Below are 18,896 nucleotides of genomic sequence, written 5' to 3' on the forward strand. Positions count from 1 at the left end.
GAAAAATGCTGTTTTATGAAGTCTTCTTAGTGAAATGAGATGTAATTGTGGTGGTTTAGTAGCTACGGTCCAAGCAACTGAGCTGTTTTGGTTTGGAGTAGAGCAAAAATGGGTGGCTTACCCTAGCCTAGGGGGGTTTCTGTCTTCCCTTATAAAAACAACCCCATCAGTTCTTAATGATAGTAACTGATTCTGATCACATTTTCAATTAACAAGCTATAGTAACATTTATCCTATCTTGCCAGTAAAGGTAACAGCAAGCTTTTTCCCATCTTTTTGGTTCTGTGAAGGAACATGCTTCACCTTCCTTTGTAACCTCGTGCTAAATAGTTCTGGAGTGAGCCCGGAGCAGTGTCATGTTCGTAGTGTTCACCGTGCTGGTCAGCACAGCTGGCAGGGCCCTATCCTCCCCCTTTGAAAGACAAAAGTGGTATAGGGAAGACAAAAAAGGAATAAAGCATCAAAAATCCAGGCTATAATGCAAATATAGAAGGGCTTTCAGCCCCTTGTAGACAAAATACATTCTTGTGTTAGCTAAGGATGAAACATTTGGATGGATGCTTACAAAGTCATCTAGTTTAGGAATGGGTTTTGTGTTCAGCCACGATGGAGCCCTTTTTCAGCAGGCTCGTGACTTTGTGGCAGCTGGCACAGGGCAGGTGGAAGAGGATGCCCAGCAGATTTGTGCCCTTGTGCCACACGGGCAGCCCATGTGCCGCAGGAGAGGTGGAGAGCTTCCTGCTTGTGGCTCTGCTTCTCACCTACCCATTTCACAGCCCAGTGTGATGAAGAAAATATCAGTCAAAGCGGCGTGAGTTGACGTAATGGGCTGAGAAGTGTGGTTTTGGGGCCGTGTGAAGGCAGCGTCCATTCTGCTGCCCGTGCAGGGCAGTGCTGACATCTGGAAAGAAAGGGGGGCTGAGGATAGTTATCTCCTCCTGATCAAAGGCTCATATTGAGATGGCATTTCCCTTTATTTCGTGTCTACTGAAGAGCTTGACTGATAATTTGTCAGTTCGTAATCAATCCTATGTTCTTCCCGGCGTTTAGCTACTGCTGTTGGATATACACAATATCACAATATATAACCCGCTCTGCTTTTTGCCATTTAACAGGTGCTGAAAGCCATGTCGTTTAGCTTCTCTTGGGTGGGCAGTTGCTGCATCTGTGCAGAAAAAAAAAGGGTGTTAACTCTAGTGGGGTAGAAGTGCCTGTAAACATGAGCGCGGTGAGAGGCAGACAGGACGCGGCATGTACTTGTTGCAGTGCTCACTTAGCGCTGTGCCTACCAGAAATCCCTCTGGTTGTGTTCCCTCCGGTTGTGTCTCTTCTGGGTAAAAGCCTGAGGGTTAAGAACTTCAGAACTTCGGAGTTTTAGAAGAATCTTAGAACTAAATCTCCACTCGTAATCATTGCATGGTGTGTATTAGAATTACTGTTCTGATTTTTGTCAAGAATAAAATTGTAGAGTCAGGGTGGTTTCCTGCAAAGAGAAGGAATGGTCCTTCAAGTCATCACATTTTAGCTTATATGGAAGTGATCTCAGAAGGTGTCTGACACGTCCTTCTAAGTTTGTCATTTCCCTTTCCATAGAGAAAAGTCTGCTCATGATTAATACAAGGCCAGTGGGTTTATTTCTATATATAAATAAGCTTACCACAAAGATTTGCCTCAGAAACGTGTATGCAGTATTCATTGTTTTTTAAGCAATATCACTTCTCATTTTTGTAACATCTTGTAAGTGCCTATTGCTGTTCTGGATGTGACAATTAGGTGAGAGAAAGTTTCCTGAGGTTTGCTGGTTTTAAACAACCTTTGGAGCCCCTGTGCTCGACTCCTGGGAGATGGTTCAGAAAGAATCTCCTTGACCTCAGAAAAGGTCCTCGGCGTTTTCCCAACGTAAGTTTTGTGGTTCAGTTCCTAGGGTGGCTAAGCAGCCTCCTGGTATTAATAGTTCTGGGCATGTGAAATCTTACTTGCAAAGAAATCGATGCTTTCTTTCAGTTATTTCAGCCACACAACAATAAATAGTCTCTATCTGAGCCTCATAGTTTCATTGACTATCAACGATAAGAGCAAGACTTTTTTTTTTTTTTTATAATATATATCTTCAGTAAATAGGCAGTTGCCAAAATCTATAAATCTAAAGCATTTTTATTCCATCTCTTAAAATACAGTAAGCAACTGTTTCCACAGGAACAGTGCTCTTTACAATAGACAGTGTTGTGGCTGCTCCGAAGCCACAGGCAGCGGGCGTAGGTGTCTGAAGGGCACCAGATCTTCCCGTCTGTCGCTATGAATTTTCCAGTGGGTCATTACTCGTTCAGACTTTGTATCTCCCTATCCAAACCACTGCAGTGCTTGATATTACTGCGTGTGGTAATGTCACAGACATCTCGAGGGCTGCAAGAGGAATCCTCGGAGTCATACGAAGCCGAAACTCACGGTGCAGCCACGGCGAGGTCTGCTCAGCAGCTCCAGTTCAGCTGGTTGAGGATTTCCCCACTAAGGATCCAACTCTTCACTGCTGTAATCTTATCTATGGCTCTTTTAATGCCATGCACATTAGCTGGATAGCTTTAGGTAGTTTATCCCCTTTCTTAGGGGATTTCATCTGTAATGGTTCACTTCGCTAGATGTGCGGCAGTTGTTAGGACCGTATCTCTTTCATTTTCTTCCCCCACAAGGTCATTATCAGGCAATGCTGCTGGTGCAGAGGCGAGGAACTGTTTGACTGGCTTCTTAGCATTATATTACAGGGCTTGGTAAGCCTTAAAGAAGGCAAGTTGTTTGATTTTTATTTGGAAAGAAGATAAATGCTGTCTGGGGGATTTCTGCCCTCAGCTGGTGAAAGCTCCCTGGTTAAGGTGATAAAAGTAAAACTGATGTGGCTTTTCCTGGAGTGAATAAAACTTTGCTTTGGGAATTAAGGTAGGGTGCCCCCTCCTCAGCAAGGGCTCTTTGTCAGTGGGAAGAGGGGCATAAGGTCCACATTACAGTGCCACCCAGCTAGGGAAGTACTTTTCTCCAGAGGGGAATTTATACTTTTAAAAGTATTAGCTAGTGGGCTGGAGTTAAAAGCATGTGTATTTGTAATGTAAAGCACATGCATCACTGGCTGTGCCATGGATAAAATATCAGGCCTTCCGTTCACAAAGAAACTAAATATTTATTAAGGAGGGAACATGACAGCAATTGTCCTGAACAGGGTGGCTTCGTAACAGAGCCTGTCCTGTTTTGGGCTTACCCAGGTTTGTTGTGTGCTTGGGCTCTCAGTGACCCCACCAAAAGCTCAGGTTGGAGAGGAGAATGTTTGTCTGCAGCTCTGCAGGTTGTGTTACATCATGGTTGAGCTTCAGATGGGAGTGTGGTCAGCACCGAGGTGTGTTTTTGATGGACACCCGAGCAAAACCACTACAAAACGCCTGCTGACCTTTTTCCTCTACGGACCCTTTCTGGGTTTCCCTTCCCCGCTCCCTCTGTAACCTCCTTTACTCCAAGGCACATCTTGGCCACATTGCGAAATGCTTTCTCATCTCACAACCAGGCTTCGGAAAGGGAAAAAGAAATATTAACGAGGGGAAATACGTGACAACGCGCTGTCGTTAGCTGCTGACATGCCGCCTGTCAGCTCGCAGTTGCACGCGAAACCCAAAAGTGCATCCTCCTTCGGATGGAGGCAGATGGCTGGGTCAGCTGAGCAGCGTTTCCCACAGTGATGCTGCACCTCGTCACCCACCCAGCGGCCCGCAGCAGGCTGGGGGCTGGTGCTTCTCAGCTCCTTCCTGTCTCAGCCCGCTTGCCGGAGTCACGGCTATGACTGTACGGTCACAAGTGCGTGCTGAGATCATCTCCCTCATGAGGTAGATGAGGAAAACTGTAATCACAGACTTGCTGGGGTTAAAAATTGCCTGGTCCTGAACAGTCTGTCTCTTACTGCAGTGCTTGGCTCCAGGATTTTAATACTTTTTTTTTCCTAATTTGCTCCGTACGAATATACGAGCTGGTCCTTCACTATGAAGAGCCTCATCCATGCACCCTTCTTTTAGCCGCTTTTGTACAGAAATATGTTATTGTACCCACGCCCAAAAAAAACCCCAAGCCACTAAACAAACAGAAAAACAAACACACAAAGAAAAACCACCATACAAATAGGGCACGAGCTAACTTGACAAAGCAGATGCTGGCAATGGCTTGTCCTGCCTGGGTGTTGCCAGCTGCGTGCTGGATCCCAACCTGCGTTCTTCGTGCTCCATGAGGACTTGCCGATGACTCCCAGCGCTGGATGTCGTGGGATTAGAGCGCAGGCACGAGCGGCAACATCTGGACAGCAGGAGCGAGCATCATACCTTCAGGAATGCTGGGGGAGTAACGCATGCCTTGGCACTCCTTCTTTGTACCTTCAGAAGCATCTAATTGGTTATGTGGCCAAAAATTGCTCCTGCTTTTACACGATGTTCTGGGATGTGTTGTACCAAGGATGGTAAACGATCCCATGAGCTGTGGTAAGGAAGGGGAGAGGAGTTAGTGTGCAGTCTGAACTGCTTTCAACTTTCTCCTCCACCTTTCCCTGTGCCCTGAGTAGATTGTGTCCTGTAAGGCACCACCCATATTCGTTAGCTTGTTTTCATGTCTTCTCTCTCAAATCATTTTATTAATCAACTTGCAACGTGGAACACAAAAGGAGGTGTGGTGGATTAATATCGGCTGGATGTAAAAGGTAGTTCAGTTCCTCATTGTTCCAGGGCAAAGAAACTGCCAGATGAAGAGGGAAGAAGTCACTGAGATTAATTTAAAATTGGGAAAGAATGGTCGGAGCATAGGAGGCTGGGCTTCTCCACGGTGTCACAGCCCATACCAGGTTTCAAAAGCTGCTGAAACTCCTTCCTCTTATTCATCCCCTCACTAAGGATCCGTAATGCAGTTAGGGCTCTGCGTGGGGATATCCATCACGGGATCTGTTCTAAAGACCGGCACACCGCTGAGCCCTGATGGTGGAAGCCATGCATTTTGTCAGAAGTATTACTGATAACCTGATTGTGCACGTAAGCTAATTCATTGCAATACTGACAGGGCGCTTTTTTATTTGTGCTGTTGTCCTTATTTTTTCCCCAGTAATGCACTTAGAGCAAGGCTTTGCAGTCACAGAAAAGAATGACGGCTTCGGGTGCCGTGGGGAGAGGCAGCTTCTCGTTCAAGAAAGGAGCAGTTGGCTCTTCTTGACGTCTGGACCTCTGAAGTCACAGAATCACAGCATCACAGACACGATTTGCTTGCATAGGTACTGCAGAGCCTTCCTTGCAGTTTTGCAAGCCTGCTGTGCAGAGGGTGAGATTAGGTTTCTGAAGACCACAAGCACCGTTACTAGCTCTGCTTCTGCAGTCTCCAGACGTTGCTTTCCCTGTCTGTAACAGTGTAAGGTTTCCCCCAGCACCTCAAGGGGCTTTGAGATCTTTGGGTGAAAAGGTGGAGAGTTATTTCATGTGTGCAGCTCCTTTCCTATCCCACCCTGCCTGCAGCAGGGGAATGGCAGCCCGAGTAGGAAGCTTCCCCGAGTGAAAGCGAGCAGGCAAAAACCTCTTCTGGTGCAGAGATTCCCCACCATCCACCTTTGGGGTTTTAGCTGTTGCCAGTGTGGTCTCACAGCAGCTCTGGAAGTTGAGCCAAGGTGAGTGATGATCAGAACAGATAGCTGTTGGCTCTGCCTTCAGCCAACACAACATTTGCCAACCTGACAGTGTGGGGTATTGCAAGGCCTTCCACTAATACAGATCTCCAAAATGCTTGCTGTCTGAGGGAAGGAGGGGGCAGGTACCTGCAAATCAAGCCCTTTGCAATGTTTTTTTGGTTTGTGTTTGAACCCCTGCATCGTGAAACCCCAGCTTCCTGTGCTCAGGCTTTAGGCAGCGAGATATTTATCTAATTGCACTCGAGGACCCTTTGAAGCTGCTGCTACTGGGCAAAAATGGGGAAGCAGCAGTGCACCAAAGTGAATTGTGTTCAGTAAGAAGATGCTCCAGAAATAGTGACACACACCTAATGGAGAATTGAATGAGAAGAATTTCACAGCAGTTCGAGATGATGTAATAAAACCTGTGAAGAATAAGAAAATATTTTCCAGCATTAAGCACTGGAGAACAAAATAAGTGTGTAATTGAGGAAGTCACTGAGAAGACAACTGCAAATGGATTCTTTGCAGAGTTTTGCAGCTGCTTTTAGGCATCCACCATGCCTTGGGTTAGACTCATTAAGAGGATATTGAGGGCCCCATTCTGCATTGTACAGTCCGTGGATTTCCCTCAAGTTACTCAGCACTTTCGTGCTGTAGCCGAGTGGCTGGCAGTCCCGAGGTGACCAGCGACTGTGCCTTGAACAGAGAACCTCAGAGCATGATGCAGACTTTGCTGCTTAGCTTAAAATAATGAATCATTCATAGGCCAGCTTGGATTTGTTAATAAGGTTAATTAAAACTGCAGGTGAGTGCAGTGCCTTGGAAGACTTCTGGAGACCAAGAGCCCAGACTTTTTGTTTATCCCTCTCTCTTTCCTTCTGGTGCCTCTTCTGGTTCTCTCCAGGCAAAACCCAAGTCTCTGCCGTGTTCCTGGGCTCGCTGGGCTCACACTCTCGCACTCAGCTGCCACCTCCTTGTCCAGGGACACTCTGTCAGTGAGGAGCTGTGTCAGCGGTGTTTGTATTTTGAGGAAACTCCGCTCCCCGGCTCGTTGCTGCAGCCCTTGGACCGTTCCCAAACGGGAAGTGCCACTAGCATGCCTGCTTGGCACCCGTCACTGATTTATTTCTCTATTACCGTGGGCAGTAAAACTGGCACAGTTTCCTGGGTTTTCTGCCAAATTAGACCGAGTTAATAAAGATGATGGAAAATATGTTTGATCCTCACCGGAACTCAGAGATAGAAAACAGTACCTTCTGCACTGGGACCTCAGAGACCTAAACTTCGAGTTGTCAACGTTGTCCCTTTGCAAGTAATGTGTCAGAGCACAACAGCTAAGACGATGCCTCAGTGGCTCTGTGGCTGTTGGAGGATTTTTATTTCATTGGTAATAGTTTTGATTCCCTTGCTAAGCAACAGGCTGTTGAGGTTTTTTGATTTGTTGTTAGTGTTCATTGAGTGGAAATTGGATTTTTTTTTTTGTCAAAGGGCCTAAGTCCTACCAAGAACAGAGATCTTGCCCTACTTTCAGCCTATTTTACCTGCAATTGCATATATAGGTGTTTGTAGGCAGATTTCCATACATTGCATGTGTAAAGCCGACAGTCAGCAGTTACCAGGTATGGCCGTGCTTACTGTAACCGAGTTTTCAAGCAGCTAAAATCAAGCCCTATATTGCCACCCTTTAAGTTAGTGGTCCTGCATTGTTGTCAGCATCTTTCTTTCAGGAAATTAATCTGTGTTTTCCTCAAACCTTTTAAAAAAATAAAAAATAATAGCTTTAGGAAGAGGGCAGTAATAGTTGGGAGGAGGATCCCGTGACGGATGGATGTGGTGGTATTTGGTTTGCTATTGCCAAGCAAGATCTATGTTTATTACTTCGTGCAGAAGAGCTAAGCCTCTGCTTGTACACATGCGTGATAGGGAAAGGCAAAATATGTCCTGCCCGTGTGATTTTTGTTTCATGTGGGCTACAGCCGTGCAACCTGAGGGGGAAAGAGGCCCGGGGGTGTCTTGTGGGGCCGCCTGGGGTGCTGCCTTCCTGCCGCCCTTCTCTGCGATCAGCTGGCTCATGAGGATGCTCGGGGCTGGCATAGAGCAACCCGTGCCCACCTCTGCTCGCTTCCCAAGCTTTCTTCATGCTCAGCTGATGGTCCCTAGGGCCAGCGAGCTGCCGCTGGCCTGCCGGGTGTAGAAGCGGAGCCCCCCTGGCTCCGAGCAGGCTTTGGGCCTCCTCGCTCCTCTCTGCTCCCCACAGCTTCTCCAAAAAGGGGAAGCCTTGGCCTCATGGTGCTCGCTGGCTGTCTCTGTGTGGAAGCAGCACTGCTCTCGGGCTCTCCCCCCTCACAGCTACGTGCCGGGGGGCAGGAAGCCGCTCGCCTTCGCCTGGCTGCGCCCCGGCCATCGGCTGCGGTGTGCTGGGGCTGCGCGCCCCGCTTCCGAGGCGGCCGAGAGCGAGGTGGCAGCAGCAAGCAGAGCCCCTTCCTCCCAGGGCTGACAAAACACCCGCTGCCTCAAGAACAAAGGCCTCGAGGTGGGAGCTTCAGCACCTGCGCTGCCGGTTGTGGGTAGATGTGCAGGGCTGTCCCACGCTTGGGCTGGGCCCACACAAACAGAGCCCTCGTGTTAGGGTCCGGTCATCTCCTGCACCGCCTTCACAGCCCGCCTGCCGTCCTCGGGATTTCTGTCCCCGTGTGACTGGGGGTGAGGGACCTCCTCTGTAGCAGAATTTGGTTGTGTACATGTCACTTTGCCTGATTATTTTCCCCAAGTTGCTTTGAGTTTGACTTAACAAAAACCCGTTCCTTCAGAAATTTCAGAGAAGGCGTTGTTGGGGACAATACTTCGTCCTGGACAAGCTTCAGTACTGTTGAACCTTCCCCAGTCCTCCATCTCCCCACCATATAACTCAGGAAGATCTGAAATCCCTCTGGACAGTAGCTGTTGTCTTCTATAAGAGTGTAGGGTTCTTCAAATGGTTCTTCAAACAATTGTTTGTCTCTCACTCTTAATTTTATACAAACACTCTTTTTCCCAAATATTGTAAAAAGCACCCACCTGCAACCATTAATAAATCATTCATTAATGATCATAACTACTATAATTCACGATAAATCCTTCATTGTTTTGTTTTAGAGGTAGGGCTTCTCAAAAGCAATATAAGATGGTGTACCTCGAGTAGGAGCAGGCTTTGGCTTCTGCTTCTGAAAATGTTTTTTTTTTTATCTTTTTAATTTTCATAAGGTTTGGAACCTCCTTTTTTTTTATCTATATTTTATTTGTAGCCCACCAAGCAGGTTTTCTTGGCAGGAGCCTTCATGGGAAAGGATAAGTCGCCTTGTAGCCCTTCCTCTTCGGAGCAGGTCTCCTGTTGAGATGGGGAATCTCGAGTGAAACCAGGCTAAAATTGATTAAAGAGTCCGGGATTAGCTAAGAGTGGTTAGTTATCCCTGATTGTTCATGGCTGGGACTCAGCTTATAATTATGCAGCCTGACTGAAAACAAAAGTAATATTTTAAACAGGTGTCCCGGAACAAAACATTAGAACGACAATATTACAGTAATAGCCGGAATAACTGGTTGTAGGAGTTAGGAGCGAGACAAACTTTCCACCCATTTGTGGGTTTACCTCCAGAGCGTCCAACACCCGGCAGTAGCAGTCACTGGGAGAGTTTCTTTTTCCCACTGAAACTCGGACGGTTGCAGGCACAGGCGGGATGTAGGAGCCCAGGTTTCTGGTGTCACAAGTGAAAATTGGTAGGAGCGGCTGTGGGGCAGCTCCAGATTCCCAGCTCGGCTGGGATGGGGGCTAGGGGCACTGCTTTGCACCAGACGGTGTCATTTAAGGTCCCCGGAGTGCACAGAAACAACCCTGGGTGCCCTTGGCACCTGGGTGGAAGCGAGTGCCCTAAGCACTCGGCGGCAGCGAGGAGACATTTGGCACCCCCGGCTTTTTAGGCACCCAGGTTTCAATCCTAATGCATGCGGTGCGTTTTTAGGAAACCTGCCTTAATCCGCTGCCGGTCTGGAAATGTAAAATCCTCTTTCTATTCGAGAGCTCTAGGGATTTTTTTTGAAGGTGTTTCACTTGATAGGCAGGTGTCTGTCAGGCTCAAAACACCCGAGAGGGCCTGATTAATCCCGATGCGTGTTGGGCTGAGAAAGTTGCTACTTGCCCCGTCCAATCGAAGCATGCTCAGGTGGAGGTGCTGCGTTATTAAAATGCAGAAAGAGCTGACATTCCATAAGCATGACTGGGTAGGAGCTTGAACAAGAAAAAAAGAAAAGAAGTAACTAGAGGCATGTGAAAAAACAGCTTTGGACTAACCCAGGCTCTTCCAGACTCTCAGCTTCACGACTGAACAGAGCCTTGGGAATTGTCTCTACAAATGAGTGATTATATATGCAGCTCTGTTAATTAAATGTAAAAATTGTGTAGGAAGTCAAAAGATATAGCTACTTGTTTAATTAAGCTAATTAAGTCCCCAGGTAGCTTTTATATTTGCTTTATTCACTGCAAGTGTCTGGCGTGTTCTGTTTTTGAAGCCACGTCAGCATTGACATGGCTCAGAAAAAAGGTTGTGCTTCTAGGATGCTGACTAATTGTGCCTGCGGGGAAGAAAGGACGGGGCAGCAATGGGAGAAAGGATGTTCAGGGCTCCAGGGTAAACGACTTGTCTTTTGTGTCTGATCCAAAGACAATAAAAAGAGCTCCATTGATTTCAGCCTACTTGAGATCAGGCTTCCCAGCCGGGATGATCTGTTGTGGGGAGGGGACCAAAAAATCCCCTTTTAAGTGTACAGGAATTACCGTTCGTGCCAGATGCACGATATTAATTGCAGATATCTTTTTATCCCGGGGGTCCATCTGACTCACATTTACGCGGCTCCCATTTCGGAGAGGCTCAGAGGCAGGCAGCCACCCTTGGCGTTTGCCTCTTCCCATCGGCGGGGAGGTTTTCGGAGAGGCATGCCAGGCTCCTTGCGAGGCCGACTGACTATACCTGCTCGTCGAGTTCAGCGGATGCTTCAGTTGGGTGTTGATACGTTGCCTGAGAGATTACCCTCCTTCTGAAATTGTTTTCCAAACCTCTTCCATTGATGAATCACGCACGACCAGTTTTTGTGATGTGTGTGAAGGCATATGATTAACGAGCCCTGTTTTGGTCTCGCTGCATCTGTTCCCTCGTTTGCTGCTGAACTATTTATTTATTTTTAACACAGGTAGGGGAGAAGGGGAGTTAATAACACCTGCCTCGTTGTCTGGAGTGACGTTAATGCCGTCCTTTTGGGGAGAAGGTGTGTGTGAGATGATTGACTGGGGCCCCTCCTGTGGGAAACAGATCCCTCGCAGCTCCCTTTGAAGTCGCACGGAGCTGAGCGATCTGAGCAAGTTCAGGCATGGGCCACGGTGTAAGTGGTTTGAATTACTGAGAAAAGTCCTCCATGGTCCTGTGCTGAGCCGTGCTGCATTTCACAACGAGAGCTTAATGAAACCGTAGCTGAACTCATCCCTCCATACCTGCTCCTTTCCAGCTCACTTGCCAAAATCCTCCAGCGCTTGTTTTCTCTTAGGTATGTCTGCAAAGTTCAACAGCAGTTAAAGTATAGGCTCAGCTCTTGGCCAAAATCCTGTGTTCTTACAGATATAAAGGGGGTTAGTAAGCCTGAACAGTCCATCTTACCCATGGTTAGTTACAGAGAAATGTGCCATCTTCCAGTTCCTTGAACTACAAGAGGGTGCTGATTAAAGGTTTCACGACTGATAAGCCGTACTCCTCTCCCAGGTAGCTAAAACTTTGCCAATTTACCCCTGAAAGAGCCAAAAAGTCCATGTTTTTCTTCTGGTTGTTCTCTGGGCATGAAAGCACCAGGGTGGGGAACATGATTACCGGTTACAGCCACGCGTGCCCATCGTATGCTGTTGCACCGTGTGGGCTGCTCGCTGCACCGCACGCCGCCGCTTCGCTTGTTTGGAGATCAGCACCTTGCAGCACTCTCAGTACTCCACGTGCCAAAGAAATCATGCTTCTCCCAGCGTAGCAGGACTTCTGCCACTGTGGTGGATGCGCTGCTCCGATACTAGACCTTGCAGGCAGCATGCTGTTTCCTAAAGGAAGGCATCCTGTACCAAATAGATCTGGGCGTTAGGAAACTTGGCTCTGTAGAAGCACCCTCTCTTTTAATACCACGTAGTGCACTGTGAATATCACTGTCAAGTACACGCAGATGATCACATTCCCTTATCGTTTATCTCACATTTCATGCACAGCTCCTCCTTTGTGTCATATCTTCACACTGGTGGTTTTTTCCCTGAGCCTCTCCAGCATCGGCTTCAACTGACCCAAACTGACTGCACGGCCTGGTTTTGGCTGTAATAACTCTGCCAAGAATAACTCTGTGGCTCCTGCTTCTCTCCAAAAACACGGGTTTTGTCTTTAAGCAGCCACAGATGATGCTGGGAAGAAAAGAAAGGAAAGAAACGAGAAGCAAAGCTTGGTGGGTGCATGGTGTGTGAGTTGCTGGATCCCATGGGTGCAGCTCTACTGGGTAGGGGTGTCCCTTTTGTGGCTGCACGGCCAGGCTCTTGCCAGCTGCATCCTTCTGAAGTGCTCAAATGGCATTAAATGCAGAGCCTAGTGAGAAATCTGCTCGCTCTGGGGACGTGCATGCTAGTGATAGATGCTCTTCACTGTCTGAAGAGATTGAAGGAGAGCTTGTGTTAGGAGTTCCTCCTTTTGGGGGCAGAAGTGGGGTGCCACACTTCTCGTTTGTGGGTGACCGGCTTCAGATTGGTGCAGGCACATTTCCTCGTGCCCAAACGTGGCTGTGGTCACTTGCTGGCTCGGTAGGGCTATCCTGAAGCGCGGGCTGTTCCTGTAGCTGCAGCACTAAGCACGAAAGGCACTAATGAAGGTGTAAATCAGGGCCAGGAGCACCAGGAGCCATGCCACGGGGATCGCAGAGGTTGGCCCCAGGGCCTCGGTTTAGCGAGCAGCTCAGCGATGTATCACCGTGGTGCGTGAGCATCGTCTGCTCTCAGCAGCACTGCAGCTTCCAGGGCTTCGAGTGCCAGGAGCCAGCATGAGGCCCCTCCACGATTTCGGGCAGGCTCGTCTGTGGTCAGGCATTAAGGCACCAGTTTGCTTTCGGTTTTCTGGGTCAGAGATGATTTTCTGTTTCAGGCGCTTTCCACGTAGCTGCAGGTTGATCTCAGACACCTGCTTGGCTGCTGCCTAGCTGGTCACATTTCATCTTTAAAGGAAATCAGGGCGGGTCCAAAAGCCACACTTCTATCAGGAGAGTATTAAATTCAATGATTTTATTCCATCGTATCTTATCTTGTTGCTGCTATCAGTGTCAGACCAGGGAGACTGTTAAGACGGTCTGGTTTAACCTCTTGCCTAACACAGGCTGTAGGTTTTACAGAATCCCAGGCTGGTTTGGGTTGGCAGGGACCTCACAGCCCATCGAATCCCAGCCCCTGCCATGGGCACAACCCCTGCCCCCAGCCCAGGCTGCCCCCAGCCCCATCCAGCCTGGCCTTGGGCACTGCCAGGGATGGGGCAGCCACAGCTCCTCGGGGCAGCCTGGGCCTGGGCCTCACTTTACTTTCAGAGTAAAGAATTTCTTCCCAATATCTAATCTAAACCTACCCTTTTTAGCTTAAAATCATTACTCCTTGTCCTGTCACTCAACACCCTCAGCCTGTCCCCACAGCAGAGGGGCTCCAGTCCCTTGATTATCTTCGTGGCCTCCTCTGGACTGGCTCCAGCAGGTCCCTGTCCTTGTGCTGGGGCCCCAGAGCTGGGTGCAGGGCTCCAGGTGGGGTCTCAGGAGAGCAGAGCAGAGGGGGACAATCCCCTCCCTTGCCCTGCTGCCCACGCTGCTGCTGGTGCAGCCCAGGACACGGGTGGCTTTCTGGGCTGCAGGCACACATTGCCAGCTCGTGTCAAGCTTCTCGTCCACCACCACCCCCAGGCCCTTCTCCTCAGGGCTACTCTCAATCCATTCTCTGCCCAGCTTGGGTTTGGGTTTGGGATTGCCCCAGCCCAGGTGCAGCACCTTGCACTTGGCCTTGTTGAACCTCATGAGGTTTTCACAGGCCCAGCTCTCAGGCCTGCCCAGGCCCCTCTGGATGGCAGCCCTGCCCACAGCTTGGTGTCACCAGCAAACATGCTGAGGGTGCATTTGATCCCACTGCCCATGTCACCAACAAAGATGTCCAAGGGATGAAGATGTTAAGCAGTTCAGTCAGTCCTGCATCCAGCAGGGAGCTGGTGTGCCAAAACACATCCTCCTTCTGCAGCACCTGGTGTGTTGGGGCTTCACTCCTCATTTTGGAGCCTTTCGGCTGTAATGTTTCATTAGATCCTGCCGACATGTGCCATGAGGAGGTCTGGGGTGTAGTTACATCCTCTTAATTGAGTGCTCTTAAATTGGACATGAGCATGGCTGCTGAGTTGGAGTAGGGGATTTGAGTGGTCTTCAATCTCAAAGTCTGGAGGGGAGAGAGATTGCTTTATAAGCCTCCTGCTACTACTTGCACAATATTTTTTTCTTTCTGTTTTGCAAGACTCTGCTACCCTGGGCAGAGGGATCTCACCTGCAGGGAGGGAGAACGAGGTGTGTCACGGAGCTGGGACCAACTTTTGTCTGTGCCCTGGCAAATGAGGCTTCTGTTGCATCTCCTGGTCTCAGGCTGGCTGCTTGTATCTTGACAAACCTTGTTTTCAGGACAAAACAGAGGGCTCCTCATTGCACTGGAGACCTTATATTTCAAAAGAAGCGAGAAAAGATTCTCTTTGTGAATGTGAAAGCAGGAGTCTAACATAGCACTGTCCACAGAGGTTGGTAGAAAAACGATACACACTGAAGGATGATTTGGAAACTGATGTGAACAAGGATTGTGCCCTAAGTCGTAAAATCTTGATAGTCCATAAATCAGTTTGGGGGACTGTATGTATATGCTATAAATACTATGTGTTTTGAGAGAATAATTTCTTTTCAAAGTTGCATGTCTCCCCAGTGAACTGAAATTTAGACAAAAATGGTGCGTGGTATCACTAAAGTTGAAGTCTTGGGGGGAATGTTTTCCATATTAATGGAGACAGAGGGCTGTTAAAACACACCTGCTGTGAGCCAGTGCAATAGGCAGCCCCTGCAAACCCCAAATTAATCCCGAATCAAAGCTAAATATTTAATTCAGTTTTGTTTTGTTTTGTTTTCTGAGGGGTGTGCGTGTGTGTGTATATTATTTTTCTTAGAGGGTGGAAAATACAGTATCCATACAATCAACATTATGATAGGATTTTCCCTACTTTCCATGATTTGCATCCCACTGATGGAGATATGTCACTTCTGCTCTGGAGATGGAGTCACGTCAATAGGACGTCCTCTCTTCCTTTCTTTAAATGCATTCCTTCTGCTCATGCTAACAAATTCCCAACAGTTTGGAAACAACTTCTTGACTTCAGCAAGAAATCTGAGGCTGAGGAGCAGTGCAGTGGTGGTGTGTGTCGTCTGCCCAGAGCATCTCCTCTTGGCTCTCTCCACAGTGTGCACACAAATCACAGAATAAAATGGCTTGGGTTGGAAGGGCCCTTACACATCACCCAGCTCCATCCCTCCTGCCATGGGCAGCGATGCCACCCACTAGATCAGGCTGCCCACGAAGGTGTGTTAAATGCACCTCCGTGAGGGAAGTCGGTGCTGTTGATGGGGAAGGCTTGCTTGTCTTTTTGTCTGACCAGGAAAAGGTGACTGCACAACAGCAGAAATGGTTTGAAACGCTGCTATTTAGTCATCCCTCCAGAGAGCTCTATTTTCAGAGTTCCCATTCCGCACGGCTTCTCAATACTCACGAGGTGTGAAGCTCCTAATTTTAGCCTTGCAATTTGGGGGTGTACGGAGGGGGTGCTTTTCTTTTCCCCCTTTAAGTGAGGTTTCTGTGTGACAGTTGACTCAAACTTCAGGGCTTCTCAGCTGTGACTTTGCTAAAATTTAGTTGGTGAAAAAAAAAGAGAAACAAGACCTTAATTAAAAATGTAACTGAAAACTGAAAAGCTGCTAACCTCAAAACAAACAACCACCACCAACAACCCCCCTCCTTTCGAGGACAGCTTGACTGACACTGGGATGGAGTCTCAAATCCCTACAATTTTATTCTGTATCTCTACCTCATTTAGATTAAATGACAACAAGTCTTTAGGGAACAGCACTGACCATTTCCTGTTTTCTGTGGTTTAAGGTCAAAAGGTGATTTATATCAGAAACGGGAGTTTACCCCGGGACAGGTGGTATTTTGAGAGACTGAAACAATTTCAATGGGATAAGATAATAGGGAAGAAATAAGCATATAATGCACTAAACAGGTAGAAGTGAATCTTTTGAGACAATTCTGTGTGTTTAGTGTTATAACCGCTTCATTTATCTGACAAACTGGAACACTATTAACCAGTTTTTCTTATAAAATTCATTTTATTTTCATCGTTATTTCTTCTAGCAAGAAGAAGAGTGTTGAATGGAAGAGACTATTCAACACTCAAAGCTCCTTTAAAAAATAAGGAACTTGATTCCTCCTTTTTTCTTAAAAATACTGAACAATTTAAAGGATGGATGCTTAATTTATTGTAAAATTAAGGGCGTGCATGAGAGTACATTCAGCTTCATATGTTACCATATGTTGGTAGGATCTTTCAAAACAATCTCCTAACGTTGCCTTTACTTTTTCAGGTGGATTTGGAGCCAGAAGGTAAAGTGTTTGTCGTCATAACCCTTACCGGCAGCTTCACAGAAGGTAAGGGCCTTATTTTTGGCTTGTTTTGGTTAACAGCTCACCTTTGGTGTGTGCTGTTGCCATCAGTCACCAAGCAGTGTGCAAGTGAACACCTTTGCCCATGCAGGCTGCACATTGTTGCACACCAAAGGCTTCTCAAGCGGCTGGCGAGTTCGGAAGGGCTGCTGCTAACCTCACGTGCTGCAGTCCATCTGGTCTGCTGTTGCTCTGATCTCAGGCCCAGGGAGTTGATTCATGCTCAGCCTGCTTTATTTATCTGAAGTTGTCCCTCAAACGGATTGTTTTTGTCACTTGTACTTTTCACCTGCGTGCCTCTTGAAGGGCGAGATCAGGAGTATGTAGAACATGTTTCAGACATCTGGATGGCTTTTGTTCCGTAATGATTCCCATCTACTTCACGTGCATTTCTGTTCCCAGAGTTCACTTTGCACAGGAAACTTGGAAAAATTTTTAGTGCAAAAGCTGCCCTGAAAAAGTATCCGGGCAGATACTTCTTTCCATAACCATCTTTTATAGCGTGATGGTTTTAATTTCCCTGCTGTTTGTTGAGATAGCAGTGAACTCTGGTGGAAGCGTGGATGTGAGCTGTGCTGGAGGAACCCAGGAAAGCTGGAACAGGGCTAAAAAAAAAAAAAAAAAAAAAAGCTTATTTTCCTCAGACCTTTGTGGTTGTTACTTGTTTTAGCTGCAGCCTGGAACTTTGGGGGATGTTTTCTGTACAGGAGCCAAGAATCACGGCAAGACCTGCTCCACTGCTCTTTACCTTCAGTCTCGGGGTGCTGGATTTCTAATGCTTTCTCTCATTCTACACAGGATCAGAGGGAGCACCAGGGCTGCTGCAGGGGCAGCTCACCCTGCTACCGCTCTGTCCTGGAGGCCAGGAGGGCTCAGGATGCAGTGGGTGCTGCAGGGGCTGCTGGTGGCTCACGTAGCTCACGTGTTGCGTTATCTGCCCAGGACAAAGCGTGTCAGAACCCCTGCCTTTTGTTTTTCAAACACAGGTTTGAAAGTAAGCTCGTGATTTGCTCTGACCCTTCTGGGGAGCTGTGTCTCTGCTGGTTCTGCAGCCTGCTGTGGTGGGCAGGGAGCTGACAAAGAGCTCAGCTCATCAGAGGTGGTGCATACCACAGGTGTGTGCTGCTCTTTGCAGGGCAGCTGCGGACTTTTAAAGTGTTTGAACCCAATGCGTGACCAGCTGAGCTGTACCTGAGTGCCAGGCAAGGGTTTGCAGAGAGATGGCGTGCTCTGAAGCAGCAGGGTTTTGCAGGTATCTCTGCATGCAGTCTGGGGCTGCTCGTACCCATAGGGACCATGAGCAGGGCGTAATGCTGCTTGCAGGAGGTGTGTTAGGGGAGAGCAGCAAGCCTGGCTTTGACCCCCTAAGGAAATGTATGGTCTGGGAGTGCTGGAGAAGACAGGGAGTAACATACCACTGTGCTGAACTTTTCCAAGTAAATATCAGGTGGCTTTGTGCCTCTGCCTCTCCCTGGGGCAGCACAGGTGCACAACTGCATTTTAGCTTCTGTATTGGATGTCCACAAATGACCAACAGCAAGAAGGAGGAGAAACAGCTTTTTGAAGGGCATCTCAGGAGGCTGAAGGAGCTTTAGTCAGTGCTGTTATCTCCTGTTTAGTGACCAGAGCTAGAGAAAGGAGAGAATAATGCCCAGAGGTGCTACAAGGACCTTTCCTTGGCTTGTTTTGGTGGCTTAGCAGAAGGAACCTCCAGGCTAATATGGTGTCTTAGATGCATCTAAATGGAAAGCTTTTCTTCAAGATGTGATGCAGTGGGGGAAACCGTGGGTGGGGGAGAGGGGCTGCTGGTTAGGGAGGAGTGGGGATGCTTTGTGCAGCCGTGGCTCAAGGCAGCAGGCCGGGTGAGTAGCAGGGGTGTTGGTCTGGGATTGAGCTGGTGGGGAATGGGCTCTTTGGCATCCCGTCTCCTAGCACAGCATTACAGCACGTGGTGGTGCTGCTGGTGGGAGCAGAGGCTGCTGGTGAGCAGCGTGTCGTTGATTTGTAGGGTGTCCTGATGTTCTTAGGCTATGATTGATGCAAGAAGTCAAATAGCAGCATTTTGTGTACAGTGAAAGCCACTGGCTTCTCGCTACAGCAGCGATGCAGTCTGCTCCTCTTGTTTTCAGAGGATTAGGGAATAAGAGTGGAGGGGAGAACAGCCCCTTGGCAGGGCATTGCAGCAGGGCAGAGAAGAGCAGAGTTCAGTTTTCTGTTGAAACTCACTTTCTGTGTAAATCTGGGCCGCCCACAAAGTATTGCTTCAACTTTCAGTTCTTTATCTGTCAAAGAACGCACATTTTTTCCATCTACATATGGACGCTGGGGTCTGGTGAGCACCCTTGTGGCACACAATGCAGGCAGATCATTTACCATTTCTCCTCTGAGGGACGCTCCCTACAGCTGTGCTTT

At 48.1% G+C, this 18,896-nt stretch overlaps 1 protein-coding gene across 1 annotated transcript in view; it reads left to right on the forward strand.

Annotated features, from left to right (window-relative positions):
• PRKCH (protein kinase C eta) overlaps positions 1-18,896 on the forward strand; it is a 113,022-nt gene that overhangs the window by 10,515 nt on the left and 83,611 nt on the right. The window contains exon 2 of the mRNA XM_082762244.1: positions 16,406-16,469. Coding sequence (XP_082618370.1) covers positions 16,406-16,469 — 64 coding nt within the window. The remainder of the gene's footprint in view (positions 1-16,405; positions 16,470-18,896) is intronic.

The sequence above is a fragment of the Aythya marila genome, assembly GCF_965140915.1.
Source record: "Aythya marila genome assembly, chromosome: 5".
Lineage (NCBI taxonomy): Eukaryota > Metazoa > Chordata > Aves > Anseriformes > Anatidae > Aythya > Aythya marila.